General features: G+C 33.3%; 3 protein-coding genes across 7 annotated transcripts in view; 1 reads left to right on the top strand and 2 right to left on the bottom strand.

Moving 5' to 3' along the window:
- The window catches only part of LOC119829760 (ubiquitin carboxyl-terminal hydrolase CYLD), a 9,581-nt gene extending 6,781 nt beyond the window's left edge, over positions 1–2,800 (bottom strand). The window contains exons 1-4 of one of the 3 annotated variants that reach the window (XM_038352445.1): positions 2,642–2,800; positions 2,484–2,570; positions 1,773–2,046; positions 108–314 (exon numbers count right to left, since the gene is read on the bottom strand). In XM_038352445.1, coding sequence (XP_038208373.1) covers positions 108–314; positions 1,773–2,046; positions 2,484–2,543 — 541 coding nt within the window. In that variant the 5' untranslated portion in view covers positions 2,544–2,570; positions 2,642–2,800. Of the gene's footprint in view, positions 1–107; positions 315–381; positions 512–1,772; positions 2,047–2,483; positions 2,571–2,641 lie in introns of those variants that run through there. The other 2 variants (XM_038352455.1, XM_038352465.1) reach the window with 2 other exon arrangements.
- LOC119829746 (probable phosphorylase b kinase regulatory subunit beta) lies at positions 551–17,363 on the top strand. 3 transcript variants are annotated; one of them, XM_038352413.1, is made up of 22 exons: positions 551–689; positions 3,943–4,060; positions 4,884–5,019; positions 5,111–5,393; positions 5,914–6,043; positions 6,575–6,726; positions 7,219–7,555; positions 8,276–8,365; positions 8,761–8,787; positions 9,779–9,933; positions 10,244–10,258; positions 10,552–10,671; positions 11,257–11,367; positions 12,162–12,289; positions 12,990–13,165; positions 13,789–14,051; positions 14,294–14,452; positions 15,141–15,266; positions 15,466–15,689; positions 15,772–15,886; positions 16,092–16,325; positions 16,574–17,363. In XM_038352413.1, the coding sequence occupies exons 1-22, from the start codon at positions 687–689 to the stop codon at positions 16,733–16,735; spliced, it is 3,264 nt and encodes a 1,087-aa protein (XP_038208341.1). In that variant the 5' UTR covers positions 551–686; the 3' UTR covers positions 16,736–17,363. The 3 variants fall into 3 exon arrangements, with proteins under 3 accessions (XP_038208341.1, XP_038208351.1, XP_038208360.1); XM_038352432.1 differs by lacking the exon at positions 551–689 and adding an exon at positions 3,659–3,849; XM_038352423.1 differs by lacking the exon at positions 10,244–10,258.
- Positions 17,364–18,011: 648 nt separating this feature from the next.
- Positions 18,012–19,448, bottom strand: part of LOC119829780 (dnaJ homolog shv) — a 3,545-nt gene continuing 2,108 nt past the window's right edge. The window contains exons 3-5 of the mRNA XM_038352489.1: positions 19,154–19,321; positions 18,551–18,761; positions 18,012–18,195 (exon numbers count right to left, since the gene is read on the bottom strand). Of these exons, the coding sequence (XP_038208417.1) occupies positions 18,140–18,195; positions 18,551–18,761; positions 19,154–19,321 (435 nt within the window). The 3' untranslated portion in view covers positions 18,012–18,139. The remainder of the gene's footprint in view (positions 18,196–18,550; positions 18,762–19,153; positions 19,322–19,448) is intronic.

Consider the following 19,448-nt stretch of genomic DNA (forward strand, 5'->3'; position numbering starts at 1 on the left):
TTTTTCTTATAAATATTGAATTTGAAAAGCTTATATATAAATTGTTGTTAATAAATGATATTAGCAGACAATTTAATAATAAGTAAGACAAATAATGGAATAGTTACCATCTATAACACCGATCCATCTCACGACGCCATAATGATGTTGATCAACATCCGTAGCCACCTCCACTAAGGAACCGACTCCAATATCCTCTTGCAAATGCAACGGCGATTGCGACTGAGGTTGCGGCCGTGATTGCTGGGCGGCCCTTGGAGAACCCAACGATGGAGTATCATACAATTCTTCGGGAGCGTCATTGCCGCATACATCTAAAATAAGAGATGCACATGTAGAACTTATTAACTAAAGACTCAAAAATAAACAAGATTTACACACTAGTTTCATATTGGAGAACACATAATGGAATTTCATCTATAGAGAGTTCTCTCAAATAATACGCTTGCGACATAGCGCGCTATGAACTATTGGCGGCTGATCACCCGCGTGGACTAAAATTAGAAAATAGGAAAGCTAAAATGGGATGTTTTAACGAGTGCAGTCAATGTACATTCGACCCGTTTTATTTACATTTAAATAAAACAATCTGTCATAAAATATTTGTGATAGTAAGAAAAGTTATAAAGTTAATAAATAAATTTATATCGTGATAGTGAAATGTGTTATGTGATTTACTAATAATCATGGTAAGGTTTGCTCCTTCATACATTTACTTTACACACAACTATCTAAAATCAATAGTAGTGGCAAGAGTTTCACAAATATTTATTACGTGAATAACATTAGTCCTCGAAATACTTCATACATTATATCCTTACTCAATGTGAAAGTGTGTTTGTTTGTTTGTCTTTCTTTCATGTTGCAATGAAGCGATTTTATGATGAAAAGCTGGAAAAAATAGTATGTACTAAGAGCGTATATCTCAACAAATTTCAATAAAGAAAAAAATTTATTGATTAACGATAAGAGAGATTGTATCAAAATTTTTTATTGTAAAATAAAAAAATCTCACAATCACACTGAAAACATGTCCAAAGCAAAACTATGCTAATGCGAAATGACCATTTCTCGGCCTTTCAACGGCCTTTCAGACCATTAATGATGATTATTTATTAGGTAATTGTGAGTTGTTTACATGACATAACATTTTTTTATGTCATGTAAACAACTAGACTCAGAAACAAAAATGTAAAGATACAATAGGCAAACATTAAGGACATTTGGGAAAACTGCCCGTTCTAATAAGCACGATGCACAGTGATTTCCTACAAATGGGGACGAAAAATCTTATATATAAAAATCAATTTCTCTTTGTTAGTCTCGCTAAAACACGAGAATAGCTGGTCTGATTTTTATAATTATGGTTTTGGTGCATTCTGAATAGACCAGGCAAAGTTTAAAAGGTAAGAACAATACGGAGGCGGGCGAAGCTAGTATCTAATATAAATTAGTCGAAATTTGATAACATACTTATGGCATCCATCTATTGTCATAGTAGGGACAACAGAGAAATAGGCATAAACAACATTGCAATTTTTTTATTTATGAAATTTAAACAAATTTTGATTTTGGAAAGTATTTGAAAAAAAGTAAATTTTCTGAATTAGTAAATCTAGTAGGGGGCATAGATGCCACAATAATTGAAAATCTTATTAGTTCAACAAAAATTCAAACACAACTGTTTAATACATAATTTTACTATGCTCAGGTACGAACTGAGTTCACTCTTTCATAAATCATAAACTAAAAGATAACATATTATAACATACCTACAAGGATACCAGTTTCAATCTTTTTTGTATCATGTACCATTTTTGTGTAAGGATTGTTAGTTTCGCTAGTTATAGAGGAATTTGAAGCTGTCGGTTTCCTTCGCCTTTCTGGTGCAAGATGATTGATTAAATTTACTGACTTCACTCTTTCATTTTGAGATGTTCGCTGCATAATTCTTTTAGAACTTTGTGGCAATGTGCCATATTTTGGTTTCTCTGGTTCTTTTGGTGGGGGTGGCCAACTACCGCCAATTATACTGAAGAGGTCTATCTATAACATTAAATACAAAAAAGTGTGTTATGTGTGTTACAAGCAACTATATAATATATGATATATAAATTCCCTATGATATACACACACATTGACAAGCATTGATCCATCACTTAAATAATTAGTTCAATCCTTATTTAATGCTCATACATTAATTTTATTAACACATACATGACAGACAATCACAATAACACAGCCAACCACATGCTCCCTTGTAAGTTGTGTCTAATACGAACAGAAAAAATCATTCCCAACAATTGTTATTGTTTTTTAGTATTCAATCACAGCCCAGACAATGAACAAAAACTTATGTTATCAATAATTTAAGTACAAATATTAGAATGTTTATCTTTGTGCTTTCACGATAGCTGGTGGACTATTATAAAATGCATGACTAATGATCATGGCCATGTAATGATAACAATAATCTTTGCAACCTGCGGTTCCCTGTTGTTGGCACTGTGAGATTCTTGCTTCTGGTGGACTTCATGATTCATTTTACGGCTTTATTTAAGTTACATATACTATGTAAAAAAAGGAGTGAAATTATAAATTCATTTAAAAATTGCAATGCTTATAATTTTTATCAACACACCTTTATGCACACTTCATTAAGTTGTTCCTGAATGACTGGTGTACTTCAGTTTATTACTTCAATTTAATGAAAACGCAATTAAACTGATGAAATATATTTTAAATAGCAAACAAATTGCAGGGAATCAAAATCTTGTATGTTTTTTATTTGTATACAATGACACGCTGTCATTCATAGATTATACACTTATATACGTCATTTATGACATTGGCGAATGACAATATTCGTTATCGAACGTTATACTACTCTTGTTCTTAATCTGTGTTGCGAATGATGATTAACATTTGAGAGATTGTTTCATATTTTTTGTTTCCATCCATGGTTACTATACCTACATTCCATTAAAGGATTTTTTAATTATTCAAAATGCCCTAAATCGATAGGTCTACGTTAGGTCTCTATCAGTCCACAATATTTTTACACGCTTTTTATTAGCTTCACCTGTATGTTTGTTTGTAACCGATTTCTTTGGGCGCGATTTTGACCCACTTTAAACGGCCAGATTTCGTTCAAACTTTGTAGATTTATTGAGGACCGATGACAATACACTAATTTGATAAAATTATTCCATTTTTCAATTTGCAAAATATGATAAAAGCGTGTTTTTTTAGTTTTGTTAAACTATTATAATATTTATTCGTAAAACTAAAGGCTATCCTTTAGTTTTTTAACCAATAATTTTTAAAATGTTACAACGACGTAAACCTATCGATTAAGGTATATTTATTTAAAAAATCTTACGATGGGTGTTTAATTTGTGTAGGTGTTTCTATCGAACAATAATAGATATATAATTTTAATGAGATTTAAGTAGAAATATGTGAACCCTTTTTGATAACAATTTTTTAATCAAACATGCAAACATTCCCTAGATTATCCACTCCCTATTTTAAAATGTAAATTTAAAAATACTGAACACATCATCCCGAATATTTACTCCATCGTCCTTTGTCTGACCTTCAACCATTTTTCAAAACTTGACATTTGTCGGCAACAAAAGTCAAAACAATTAAACTTCAAAGTCAATCTGTAAAGTGATAAATATTTTTCTATTATTTTGTAATTTGCTAAATGTACATACATAACTTATAAATGTATTTAAAACACTGATAATCTATTTATTATTATATATACTAATAGCTACTAAGCACTCATTATTTGCCCATTTTCTGAAATGTGGGCTTAAACTTTTTTAAAACAAGACTTTGGTAAGAGTTTTTTTATTATTCATTAAAATTTCAAACAGTACGGTTTTACCAAACTGTTTTGTATTGATCTCAAGTGATTGTGTATAATTGCAGGCAAATCCAGACCTAATGATTCGTCAAGGCAGTATTGATGACATAAATGCTCAACAGTTCCTAAAGATAGCAAACTATGAAGACACCGTTAGACAATTAGATATTTACTATGCTATTGGTAAGAAATCATCACAAATTACAGTATATATATTCATTCATAAAGTTAAAGATTTAATTTCAATATCATTTTATGTATAAATAATTTACATGTCATATTGTATGTCTGTAATGGAATAAACAACTCAACCGATTTTAATAAAATCTGCACCCAATATGCAGTTTGATTCAATATTAAAGATAGGATTGTATTTATTATATCAATACTAGTATAAAATATGTGTTACACCAATAACTCACATTTAGAGAATAAGTAGCGGCAGATCCATTGTGGTTGCAATTAACAATCCACTTTGTAAAATTTGTGTTATGATTCTAAAAAAATATAATGATGCTATGTGGCAATCAAAATGCCCACATAAGACACACAAAATTGTTTTGCTGCTGTTTGGAAATTAGGGGTCATCCATTAAGGAAATCACAAAATAAATGGGGAAAAGGGACTCTCCTAATGTGACATGTATGACAAGGGGTAGGGAGGTTAAAGCTTTAGTGACATCACATATTGACATGTAAATATGTACTTAGAGTCGAAATTTAAACTTGATCTAAATGTATTAGCTATTTTATTTTATTTTTTATTCAAAATACATATGTCAAATTTAAACTGTGTGACATAACCTCGTGGGATACCGGAGTTTTAAATGTGACAAGGAGGGGGAATGAATCACAAAAAGACCTTAAATTAATGTGGCATTTTGTATTCCACTTCATGAGTATTATCAGTCTATGCTCAAACTGATAATCATATATATTGAATTGGAATTTTTAACTGTAATTATGATTCTCTAATATGAACTAAGCATGTTATTAATTATTTTCAGTTAAGAGACAACTTTTAAGATTCCAAAGCCCAATTACAGGGCTATTCCCAGTACTTTCATCAGATTTACATGTTGGTAGTGTCAGAGATAGCATTTATTGTGCATCTGCAGTATGGGGCCTTTATCAGGCATACAGGTTAGACATAACATATTTAACTCATAAAAACAAATAATTTTTCATACTTTTTTTTTGATAACTCCTATATTTATAATGCTTTTTGTAATAGACGAATAGATGATGACAGAGGCAAGTCTCATGAACTAGGACAGAGTACAGTGAAGTGTATGCGTGGCATATTAGAATGTTGGATAAAACAAGCAGCAAGGGTTGAAGCATTCAAAACAAGACAAAGTGCAGCTCATGCACTGCATGTTAAATTCCATCTGACAACAGGAGAGCCTGTGCTTAGTGATGATCAGTACCATCATCTTCAAATTGATGTGGTTTCATTGTATTTGCTGTTTCTGGTACAAATGATCACATCTGGTCTGCAGATAATTTATACACAGGTGAATATAAAGTTTATCATGAACCATATAATATTTAATGCACTAACTTACTGTGCTTTTAAACTGTTCCATTATTTTGTTACTTTGTTTGTCTGAGCCTATCCTATCATACTAATATTATAAATGCGAAAGTTTGTGAGGATGGATGTATGTGTATGTGTATGTATGTTTGTTACTCTTTAAAAAGAAACTACTGAACTGATTACAATGAAATTAAGTATATAGATAGCTGGACAACTGGAATAACACATAGGCAACTTTTTATCTCGATACTCCTTTGGGATACAGACTTACGGGGGTGAAACCGCGGGGACAGCTAGTTTATAATATGTGTTAAAGCATTATTGGTGAGCTTCTCTCATTATAAGTGATAAGTAATCAAAGGGAATGAGCAGAAACTTCAACTTCTTAAATTGAAGTTGAGGCCTGAAACATGTAAATTTTATTCTTACTTGTGTCTTTGAAACCTATACAACTAAAGTAGATTTCACAAGAAAGTAAAAATAAAAATAATTTATAGGATGAAGTAGCATTTGTACAGAATTTAGTGTACTATGTGGAAAGAGCATACAGAACTCCTGATTATGGAATGTGGGAGAGAGGCTCCAAATACAATGATGGAAAACCAGAAATACATGCATCTTCTATAGGTGAGTTTTTAAAACGCACTACGTCTATATTAACGTACCCACGTCCGAATGTTTGATATTAATTTTGTCGTATTATCCATTCGTTCATTTTATGTTTATTATTGCACTGATATATGTTTAAATTGGATTGTTTTTAAAATCGCCTTTGAAGGTATAAACTTTCAAACTGTCATACAGTGACTTTTAATAAACAACTAGACCTACGATCACTCATCACACTCAGAAATGTCCGAACTCCAAGCAAAACTTTGGCGCTACGTGTGCCGGCCTGCAACAAGCGGAACTTTTGTACAACCTTTGAATAAGCAATTATGTATCTAGCTTTATATAAAATTTCAATGATATGATATAAGTATTTTGGTGGATATTTTCATTTCATATTATAATATTATTTAACAGAGCCATTTATTGTTATGGGGATGGCGGGAAAATAATTGTTTTTTAATCTTCGCTATATTTATTTCGATGCATATATTGATATTCTTAAATAATTATAAAATATATTATAATAATTCATTTATTCTATTCCAGGGATGGCAAAAGCGGCCTTAGAAGCTATCAATGGATGCAATTTGTTTGGAGACAAGGGCGCGTCCTGGAGTGTGGTGTATGTGGATATTGACGCACATAATCGAAACAGAAGTATTTTTGAAACCATGTTACCTCGTGAATCGAGTTCCAAGGTGATTTCTGCTATGAATTGTATTCTTTTAATACGTTTTTTTAGTTTCACCTGCATGTCCTTATACTCTGCATCAGAGCATGTGAGACAATTTAGTAGATTCTATCTTTCCAGCGTATTTATCATCTATACATCTAGTTTTATTAAACTTAAAAATACGCTGGAATGAAAGAATCTACTTAAATGTATTTATTAAAAATGCTCCAATAAAAGGACTATCGTTTGGGTTTAACTTTTCATTCAACACAAAGAGAATTAAAGAAATAGCTGTAGTGTATTTTATAAATCCCCTATTTATAGCATGGATAAATTTAAAAAACATTTTAATAGTATGAAACGGATATTTTAAGAACCTATCCGTGTTGCTCCATTATTTTGGAAATCTTAGTGTCGTATCGGAATTCCACCTTATTCGCATCGAATTTTCTATCCATATATGTATATTGCGACAAGATTTACTACGCGTTAATATATGAAATTAAACTCTACACAGGGAGTAGATGCAGCACTTCTACCTACGATATCATTTCCTGCATTCGCTACTCACGAAGAACTCTTAGTTCAATTGACAAAATCGAACCTGTTAAATCGTTTGAAAGGCAAATACGGTTTTAAAAGATTCAGCCGAGACGGATTTAAGAGTGCACTCGAAGATCCAAACAGACGATATTATAACGAGGGAGAATTAAAAGAGTTTGATGGTATTGAGTCCGAGTGGCCTCTATTCTATGTGATGATGATAATAGATGGAGTGTTCCGCACTCTGCCTGAACAAGTGGAAGAGTACCAGAGGCTGTTGAAATCTAGAATTTATATGGATGAGTTTGGAGGTAATTTTCCTGTTTGTATCTTAATTTGAAACAATGATTTGTAAATAACACTTTGACATAAAATAACTTACATAAAACAACATAACTTTGATAATATATGTTATTCGATCATGTATTTTTACTATACTGAGTTTATAGTAAGGTTATGTAATAACTAATAATATATCATTGAACAATATATTATCCATATCGATAAAAGAAAGTCTTGTAAGTAACACCAAATACTGTGTTACTAAGAATAGGAACATCAATGACCTTATGTGTCAACTAGCTTTCCGCCCTCGACTTCACTCGCATAGTCAAAAGAAAAATCGCATAGTTCCCGGAGTTTCTGGAAAACTTATTCTATATTCTTTCTTAGCTATATTTAAAGCTATCTTATTTCTCATTCATCGGTTCAGTTGTTAACGCGTGAAGAAGAGACCTGGACAGACTATTATTTATAATATAAAAAGAAATATCATCACAAATTTGATATGCTTACTTATACTTGCTTGATATATTTTGCTTTTCAATAATGGTTAATTTTATTTCGCCTGACTCTTACTTTCAAATTAAATAGTAACTTTATATTACAAAATCGATTGGCAGAATCGATTCTACTCTTGGTTGATATAGTATAAACCATGGATGAATGAGCAGATTTTAATGGTTTTCGCTTAATTGAAATGGTCTTGTGTGGATTTAATCTATTAATAATTTTCGTAATATCTTTTTCAGATCCAGTAATTCCATGGTACTATTATGTGCCGCGCGAAGGAATAGAAAATGAACGCAGCGAACCTTATTCAGTTCGGAGACTTCCAGCGAGTATGTTCATATTATGTTCTTAATAAAAAATCTAGATACGAATATACATAAGTTAATTCCGCATCATAGGATCATTTGATTTAAGGCCTACACACACATAGAATGTAATCTTAATATGATTAATGAAATATTTTCAGTATGCGAAATTATAGAAGGCACTTATATAGACATTTATAAAATGTTAATTCGATAATAAGATTTAAGAAACACTAATTTCGATAATTCCTCGATTCCAAATCGTATTAAATTCATATCTTCTTTGGATACGACAACTTATCGTAATAGAATTGCATTAAAAAAATAATGTATTGTTAAACATTGCAATGCAACTACTTGTAAAACAAAAATACGACAAGAAAAGGAATCTTTTAATATCGTTGTATGTATAATTTCAGACCAACCCGGTGATAGCGAAAATAAAGGTAACGCCCGCGTGAACGAAATGCTAATATTTTAATTTGTTTCATTCAACTTTCTATCCTGATGATTTAGCTTTCTTCGCCACTTTTAACGCTGCATTGCACTAATTATTTCCATTATGATCCTTTGCAATTAATATTTTAATAGTTGTTTCTTTTTTATTACATAAAAAAGATAATATGAACTAGTTGTTTCTTTGCAATAAGATATATATAATGTTTGCGTAACATTGCTATACACATATACAGCACACATTTTCTGTAAAACCTGCACTTTTGTAAATAAGCAAAATTTAGTTATTGATAATGCGTGTGATCGTTTCAATAGGAGCACTAAATCATTGTTTTTACACCATGCACCTTTTTCTAATAGTTTATGTTTTGACTACTAACACTATATATATATACATAAATTAGTAAAATGAAAAATATTAAAAAAAAAAAAAATTAAGTTTAATTAATAGTGTTAAATTCAATCAGAACTAGACATCACAATTTAGAAATTACTAGCAAACCCGGCGAACTCCGTTTCGCCACCAGATGGCTGTATGTGAAAAATGATTTTCACACTTTTCTGTTGAAATTTTTCCTGAATGTTCTTTGCTATAAACCTCACGGAGCTCGAGACCTTTCCAACGAATGCAAAACCATGGAAATCGGTTCGTGCGTTCTGGAGTTATAGCGTCAGGAAGGAAAACCCGACTTATTTTTATATAGTAGATTAGCTATGCAAAGTACAATAATTATAACTTTACTGCGGCTTTTTAAAAATGATTATACAGCTTTATGCATTTAATTATTATATTTATGTGGTACTTTGTCGTTCCAAGATAAAACTTTGAGAATATAGTGCACTACTGTACATTTGTGTACTTTATTCGATTTATATTTTTTATTGCAGATTTTATTAATAAACATATTTAACAAAGACTATTTTGACAGGTCGACAAAATCACACAAAGTGTTGTTTTTAATAATGTTCATATTTTGTTAGATACCGGTGGTTTATTTCTCTGGGCGCAGTCATTGTTCGTTCTGGCGCAACTGTTAACGGGTGGTTTACTGCATGTCAATGAACTGGATCCCATTCGTCGATACTTACCCTCTTATAACCGACCCCGTCGAGCCGGGAGGTATTCTGCTTTTCAGGTAAATTTGTGATGAGTGGTGGTGAACTAGATTTAAAAGTTTTCTTCCTTCAATTTTAAACCATTTTTTATGTATGAAATTAGTTTTAATGGACAATACTTAATCATAACCACCATACTCAAACTTAAATATTTATTCATTCAATTAGATTTCTTATAGAAGCATTTTGAAACGTCATATCATAGTTTTAACATTTACCACATATACATAGATAAAAAAGTGAATATTTATTTATTGAAGGTTTATCATATTTTCATTATTTCTCTTCCTAACTAATCAATTATTTATTTTCATGCAAAAATCGCTCAAGGCTAAACCGACGTTTGTGAGTATCAATTATAAATCACTTTAGTGTCACTGAATTAGCCAAGCAATGTATGCAACAGCACCGTAATTAATTTAAACACCTCTATGGAATTATTCACGCATCACACATAATGTTTTAATATTTGTCTGTATGAAGCCTCAATAAATATATAGTGATCTACCTATCGACTTTTTTATACATATCTTTAAAGTTATAGCACCTATAGCAGCTTAACCTTTTTGCAAAAACAATGCACTTATATTTAAAAGATATTCTGTTCTTTGTCGTTAACGGTTTATAATTGCTTGCAGGGTATCGCGACGGATCTTGTGGTGCAAGTTGTTTTAATAGCTGAGTCGATGAGGCTTCAAGCTATGATGGGCACTTACGGCATACAAACACAAACGCCACACGAAGTCGAACCAGTTCAGGTACAACTTCCGTAATATATAAAACACCGTATTTTCATGTGTTTGATTTTACGCGAGTACTACCGACCCGAGTCTCCCCGTGACCACGCTCGCTGTAAAGTGTTCGAAACGTCGGGTTAATGATATAATGAATAAATCGCGTTTAAAATCCGTTAAATAGTTTTTAATTTCTAAATATAAAACACAATTTGATTCATTTCTTCTGAAATTATTTAGTTTCTTTTATTATGACTGATACCTACTGACGCATGCATTTGCTTAATAAAATATTTTCGATCTCGGATTACGTCTTATGATGTACTAGCTTTTGCTGACTGCCATGTTAAAATGGGAAAAGTTTAATGGATGTTTTTATGTATAGGCCATCCACTTGAATCACTCTATCTATTAAAAAAAAAACCTATCAAAATCTGTTGCATAAAGATATTTAGACGTCTAAGCATATAGACATACACACAGACGTAAGATATATTTTTCATTAATATTGGATCTCGAAATTTATTTGAAGTATTTATGCAAAAATTTTTCTAAACATATGGGAATTCTTGTAACTATGTTTTTTGAATCACAAATAATCGTTTACAGATCTGTAGCTCTACTCAATTAGTGCACGTTTACCGAGAACTAGGGGTTTGTGCCAAATTAAAGCTCACAGGCCGGCCAATCAGACCTGTTGGATCATTGGGGACCAGTAAAGTGAGTAATAAGTATTTTCTTCATGTATTCCATTCCATGCTTTGCTGTCATTACGTCCGTATCGAAGCATTGTGCTCAAGTAAGAAGACTATTTGTCTCTTAAATTTAAACTGTATATCTTTTAATTATTATTAATACGATTTTATTGGCTGCAACTTATTTAGCTTCACTTTGTCTGCAACCAACTCGTTTAGACTGTTAATGAGAACTTTGTGCACTCGATCAAGGGTCGGTGACAATTATTTTATGAGTTTATCTTATTATCTTGATAAGGACCACCACGATTAATCAAATATTAATCCGAAAACCCATTTGCTTGAGCAGCGTCACGCCTTATATGTGCTATTTCATTTAAAATCAATCGAAAAATCTTTCAGAAACTGTAGTTATTTGAAAAAGGTATTTATGGTCTATTTGGTGGGGAGTGATTTATCTGCAGCAACGTAGTAAACGTTACAGATAAATCACTCTAAGTAATCGTTAACCTGTGTTAAAAGTCTACCACACTTAGAGTTATTCTACCATTTAAAATGCTATCCTACTAATCCTACTAATATTATAAATGCGAAAGTTTTTAAGGATGTGTGTGTGTGTTTGTTGCTCTTTCACGCAAAAACTACTGAATATTATATACTGAATACTAGCTGGACAACTGGAATATGTTATTCCAGATAGGCAACTTTTTATCTCGATTTTCCTGCGGGATACGGACTTACGCGGGTGAAACCGCGGTGCGCAGCTGATAAATAATATGAAAATTGAAAACTGAAATCTTAATAACAATTATATTGCAGATATACAGAGTCTGCGGCATGACGGTATTATGTTATCCGCTAATATTTGAAGTGTCTGAATTCTATCTGTACCGAGATATGGCGTTGCTGATCGACGATATCAAGACTGAGTTACAGTTTGTTGGAAAGTGAGTATATTTTCCTTGCGTTATGATGTCTTCTATATGTTTACGGGTGTTTTTAATTACTTGTCAGTTTGCAGAAAAAAATTACAAACGCGTAATATAATAACAACAGAAATTGTATTATTCAAAGAACAGCAAACTAAATCTCTTCAATTTGCAATAGTGAAAATAAAAAAACATTTATCGCTTAGACATGACATTGACACATCTTCTTAATATATATAAATTACGTGTCACACTGTTTGTCCGCGATGGACTCCCAAACTACTCAATCGATTTTAATCAATTTTGCATACCATGTGCACTTTGATCCAACTTAAAATATGGTATAGTTTATAGTATTATTTCAATAACGATAAATGACTGCCTGGGCGGAGCCGGGGCGTGCAGCTAGTAACGTAATATGCCCGTATATAATATTATATATTACCTACCATACCCGGCCCGGCATACCCGGCCACACGTTGCTGTGGCTGAGTAATAATTTAAAAATATTAAGATTATAAATTATTGGGATAATTAATCGAAATAAGAACTATCATATATCTTAAGTTGGACCTAATTACACATAAAATGCCAAATTTCTTAAAAATCGGTTGAGTTGGTGAAGACTTAAATGGGAACATACATCATGACACTGGATTTTTATATATTAAGATATCACGTGATATAATTTAAGTTTAGATGAAATGTATGTATACAGGTACTGGCGCCTATCCGGCCGGCCGACCGTCTGCCTGCTGGTGCGCGAGGAGCACATGCGCGACCCGCACTTCAAGCAGATGCTCGACCTGCTCGCGATGCTGAAGAAGGGCCACTGCGACGGGGTCAAGGTGCGGCTGGGGAGGTTGCAGAATCTCATCTCTAGCTCCTGCATCGGTATGATGATGGCGTTTTGTTAGTTCCGTTTGATTATTGAAAATGTGTCATAGACATAAATGGAGCTGGTGGATCGTCTGATGGTTAGTGCTGCCACCGCTCATGAACATTTGGACAGGCGAAAGGTCGATGGCAGACCTTATGCCTCTTCCCCTATACTCTCGGATACTTTTAAAATGTCTGTTCCTCTATACTAATATTATAAAGCTGAAGAGTTTGTTTGTTTGAACGCACTAATCTCAGGAACTGCTGGTCCGATTTGAAAAATTCTTTCAGTGTCAGAAAGCCCCTTTATTGGGAAAGGCTGTAGGTTATATATGTACTTTTTTAAATCAATATATAATACATCGGAATTCGTTACTTTTTTAAATTTTAATCCTATCAACAGTGGCGTAGCTAGGGGGACAAGGGCCCTGGTGCATAGGGAAAGAATCGGGCCCTCCTCCCCTCCTCCAAAGCTGAGGTTAGAGGGCCTCCTGAGCTCCGGGGCCCTGGTGCACTGCACTACCTGGCCCTATGATAGCTACGCCACTGCCTATCAAAAGTGTTAAATAATTAAAAAAAAAATAAAATGTATCTATCGCATCTATTATATAACATTGCACACTCTTCACCAACAACAGAGCACCTCGACTTCATGAGCCAAGGCGAGTTCCCGTCGGAGATGTTCACGCAGTTCAAGCAGCTGCAGCACGACTACATCGGCTACCAGTCGCTGACGGACGTGCCGCGCACGCTCACGTACCGCGAGCAGAGCGTCAGCTACGAAGCGTACCGGCACCGCGCCACGCCCGACGTGGTCGCCGCCTTGCGCGCCACAGATAATATATTTGCGCAGTCGCAGCTCTGGGGCATTCTCATGGACAGGGAGGGGCCGATGTATGAGGTGACTCAAACTCAAACTCAAACATTTATCAAGTCAGTTAAGACTTCTTAGAGAAACATTTTGGACTTTTGTACTTTTAAAGTTGGAAGTCTAAGGTACTGCTGTTAGTAAAGGAAGTTCATGTAACAGTTTTGAAAACACACATAAATATACCATTGAATAAATTGGTAATGAATCAGCCGTACTAAGTACATTAAAGTTTAAAATTATCTATATTATTAAACATGATTATTTGAATACAGGTCAACGGTGTAAATGCTCTGGAGTCGCTCAAGAGCCTGTACCACAGCGCTGGTGTGTTGCGACACTGGAAGGCGGTGCGGTATTGTTCCTCTCTGCTCAACCACACTGTGGACTCTATAAGCCCTTTTATTACCACTGTCTTGGTTAATGGAAAGCAGGTTAGTTTATGATATGGATGATATTTGGATTTGCCACAGTGTTTCACAGCTGCAGCAGGAAAATTAACAGTAGAAATTTTGATATGTATCATATTTCTTTACGTTGCTTTCCGCCGTCTGTGTATGTATCTTTAAAATTACGCAACAGATTTTGATGGGGCTTTTTTAATAGATGAGTGATTCAAGATGAAGGTTTATATGTTCATATAAAAATAAGGGGGGGGAGGGTTTCACTCCAAATTCAACACGTGCGAAGCCGCGGGCAAAAGCAAGTTAATATTCATCATCAGCCCATATATGTTCCCACTGCTGGGACACAGGCCTCCTATGAGGGTTCAGGCCATAATCCACCACACTGGCCAAGTGCGGGTTGGCAGATGTCACATGTCGTCGAACTTTTAATTCTTGGACATGCCGGTTTCCTCACGATGTTTTCCTTCACCGTTTAAGCAGTTTTTTTGAGCTAAATGAGCAGTGGTGGCTCAGTGGTGAGAACCTCGGACTTCAAAATCGATAAGTCGGGGTTCGAGACCGGGCGAGCGTGAAAGAAATAAATTGATTTTTCAATTTATCTGCGCATGTGGATAACATCACCACTGCTTAAACGGTGAAGGAAGTTAATATTAATTTAATCGTAATCTTGTTATGGTTCTTTTCTCAGTATACAATGTATTCAACATGATTACAGCTCACCGTCGGTGTGATCGGTCAGAAAGAGACAGTGTTCGACAAACCTATGACACCTGGGGAAATACAGTCCGTCATGTATAGCACTATTCAACCTTATGATGTTATCGGCGCCGTATTACAACAGGTATACATATATTAATTTTTCACACACTTTTCATCGGCTTTGCTTTATTAATCCAAGTTTTTTAAAAATATTTATGAGTTGCACATGTAATGCATCATAGTAGATAGATCTACTGAAGAAATATGCATGAATTTCTGGACAAGAGATGTTCATCAGATTTTTTAAATAGTAATTAATGAAATCATGCTTTTCTTTACAGGAAATTGTATTATACTGTGGACGATTAATAGGCACGAATCCGGACATGTTTAGAGGCATTCTTAAAATCCGAGTCGGTTGGGTTCTCGAGGCTATTCGGATATATCTGGAGTTATTCCCCAATGAGAAAAAAGCAGATGCCACATTGGAAAGCTTGTCGCCGTACAAATTGCGGACTCTTCTTCAAAAAGTGTTAACTGTCTCTGATTGGGCTGATGAGAAAGGGTGAATATTGAAGAAATTACAAATATTTAGTTAAACTATAGTGCTTCTTATCACTTCCCACAATGTTTATTAATTTTTTAAGGTTAACACCTTTACAACGGCGTCAGCTCGAAGGCTGCTTGTGTCGAGTGCCAAAACACTTCTATGTTCAGGTGTGGGATATTCTTCTGCGAACACCCCAAGGAATCATTGTACAAGTAAGAAAACCCCTTACGTTTTATAAATTGATACATTTTTTCTTTTTTCTTATTATCTTGCTTATCATTTCTTGGGCTATATTAGAAAAATAAAGAAACTTATTATGTGATACAAAATATTTGTTTTTTGTTATTTTTTTTTTTTGCGTTATGTGTCTCACTCAAACTCCAATAAAAATTATTATTTCTGTTAATTTTTTTCTAGGGTCATGCAATACCAGCACAGCCGACCCTAGTCAATATGTCCCGCTCGGAGCTGTCATTCGCGTTGCTCGTAGAGGAAGCGTTAGTTCGCATCGCGTCCGCGGCGCGGCGCCAGCTCTGCGTCGAGCTACTCTGTGTGTTCGCTACAATCCTGCGCCGCAACCCCGAGCTGTATATGCAGCAGCCTCTGGACCTTGACAAGTTGTTAGATGACGCACACTCCACATATGCTAAGGCGAGTTTTGGGATGTTAGCTCTGCTTACGGGGCACTGTGTATTTGGTATTTCATCAAAGTTATAAGATAGCACAACGTTTTATAGTGGCATCGCTATTTAAAACTATTACCCTACTACAACATACACAGCCCAAATGCTCTAATAATAACTGTTGCCGATAATTCCATCTAATGAAGTGAAAATTATCATGACAATAATGAGCAATTAAATAATAAATATTAAATATGAAAAATGCATTAAAAACAGGATAGCGGCCAACCAGAAACAACTTGTTCACTAGCAGGCGCAGCGGCCGGCGTGACGCTGGGTTACCTGGCGCGGGCGGTCGTCAACAGCGTGCTGCAGACCGCCGCGCCGCACCTCGCCGCCGCGCAGCCGGCGGCACATGACTCGTGTCTCATTACGTAAATAATACTTTTAACAGCTCCTTATTCTGTCATTATTAGAATTTTCTTTTGATTCTAATTTTATTTTATATTGTATACCAGATAATATTAAATAATTATATCAAATTGAAAAGAAATAAGAAAGAAGACGAGCAATCGTCGATGTTGGAATGTATAGTGCAAAACGTACATTGATTTTTATTTTTTAACATTTGTTAATAAGCCGAGCTACTAATTCACTCGCTCGAGTTTAGGTAAATTGCTATTTTTGTGTGCAACGTTTATGCAGCCACACGCGTAAATGTCGAACTCAGTCATTGCTTCTACAATTTTTCTTTATTTTAAATTAATTAAATTTTCCTCAGAAACAATCGAAATTAGTAGATTTGTGGCACGGCGTCTAAATATCTGTACTTTTACATAAAATAACGCCTCTCATTGTGTTATTTTGCATATCATTTATATTTTGTAAGTTCTGTATTTTTACTGTAAGATAATATAAGTATATTACAATTTCTTATAGTGTAAATGAACCTGTTGAATAGTTTTCTATAAAACTTTCTTGGTATTAAATTGTATAAACATCTATCTAGAATTCCACTAAAACAACACTAAATTATAATGGTTTATAAAATATACACAAACATTATAGAACATATTTTTAATTTACAATAAAATCGTGCAAAAATTGATCCTTATGTTATTGAATTTAATTGAATTTGAAACAATTGTGTTTCTTTGGGAGAATGGTCGTCCTGAATGTTGTGCTTGATGTAAATAGAAATTGTTCATGATTGGTCTGGTCAATCCAGATTTTATCCGAGATAAGGAAAGCAAAAAAATTATTTACCTTTCCACTGGTGAAATTTTTTAAATTAGTTAACTAGTTTTAGAGGTTATTCCATACCAACAAGTTTTCGTTGTTGTTATAAATTATATTCATGCATATTATGGTGATACATATTAAAAAAGACGTTATTTAGTTATATATTTTAAAACGACGCATGAACACTTTCCTAATTCAAATACCTAGCAGTTTTATAGAAAAGGTTATGTGTAATTTTTTATATTTACTTTGCTAAATGCAATTAATTCTGTTTGTAATATAAATCATGATATTATTTCTGGTTTGTATTTTCTTAATAAAATTATAGTGTTACCAAAATTGTTGTTTTATTAAAAGTATGTCATTAAATGTCTGTCTCCATATAGATGTGTTTTCGCAGTTGTGTCCTGCCATAATGGCGCATTTTTATTTTTCGCTACCAGGATTGTTCAGTTTTTATAATAAGAAAATATTAGATACATGACAACTTTATTTTACAAAAACCATTGAGCTTTCACATCTCGTCATGACTCACATGTTATATGATCATACCACTCAATTCACTACTACTTAAATAAATTAAAGTCAATTATTATATCACTAAAGTCCATTATACACTTTATTATTTGGTGATTGTTTAAGGATTTTCCGCAAAGCTGTAACAATAAAAAATGAATTACAGTATTATAATTGAAATTTTAGAATTGAAAATAATTTTTAATTATTTATCACTCATAATCATTACAAGTTGTAGTATACCACATAAAGATTGATAAATCTAATTCAGTTTAAGTGACAACTACATTATTCATAGAAGTTAAAAACATGATTCGATTTTTTGTGGTATAGTGATTAGAAAATAAAATATAATAAAAATGGTTCAAGTTATAGAAGCAACTAGACATAGACATTTATGGATTTTTTAATGCCGAGTTTTACATATTGAAATAATTGGTGCTTGATTTATTTATAAGTAATTACTATAAGAGAAAAAATTTGTTTAAAAATTACCTTCTTTGTCATCATCAGAAAAGTCCTGCTTAGGAAAGTCTATGTCAAATGTGACATACAAGTTACCATGTAGGTTGTTATTTTCAAAGTTGGGCATGCCTTCTCCCTTCTTCCTTACACGAGCTCCCGCCCATGTCACCTTATCCCTTGATACTGTAACTTTATGCCCATCAAGATGCACTAATTCCAATGTGAAACCAGTGAGAGCATCCTGTATGAAAGAAAACAATTTATTTAGACTTGTTTATATAATGTATAACAATTGTTTTATCAACTGTATTGTTATCACAGATATGGCCTTGATACAATTCATGGTAAATGAAATTAAAGTGTAACAATCAATTTCCAGAACTTACAGATGCATTAATGATTCTTTTAAATTTAGAGCTCAATCTACTGTTTCAACCGACTTCAAAAAAGGAGGATATGAATGTGTACATTTAATTGACTGTATTTTCTTTTTTGCCTTTTTACCTCAGATGGAATGAGTGAACCAATTCTGACGAATTTTTTTAAAGCTGGTGCCAGCTGCGTTGTTTATGGATGCTAATGAAAATTTTTGGCTATTTATTTAAGCTACTCTCATATCATCTAACAACCAACCTGTAAAGATATAGTGACATTTGTGTATAAATCATCTCCACGTCTTGTGAATTGTGCATGCCTTTCTGTACGGAACACAATAACCAAGTCGCCTGGCTCACCATCCATATGGGGTTCTCCTTCACCTCTTAATTTTGTCTTATGGTTGTCTGGTGCACCCACTTCAACCTAAATGCATATTTATATAGTTTAAGAGAAGCTAATAATCTATAGTTTGTACAATAAATACCTAGTCTTGCCATAAATATTGTAATAAAGAAAAAAGAAAATTGTTAACTGCAAATAACATTTATTA

This window comes from Zerene cesonia, chromosome 1 (genome assembly GCF_012273895.1).
Source record: "Zerene cesonia ecotype Mississippi chromosome 1, Zerene_cesonia_1.1, whole genome shotgun sequence".
NCBI classification, from domain to species: Eukaryota; Metazoa; Arthropoda; class Insecta; order Lepidoptera; family Pieridae; genus Zerene; species Zerene cesonia.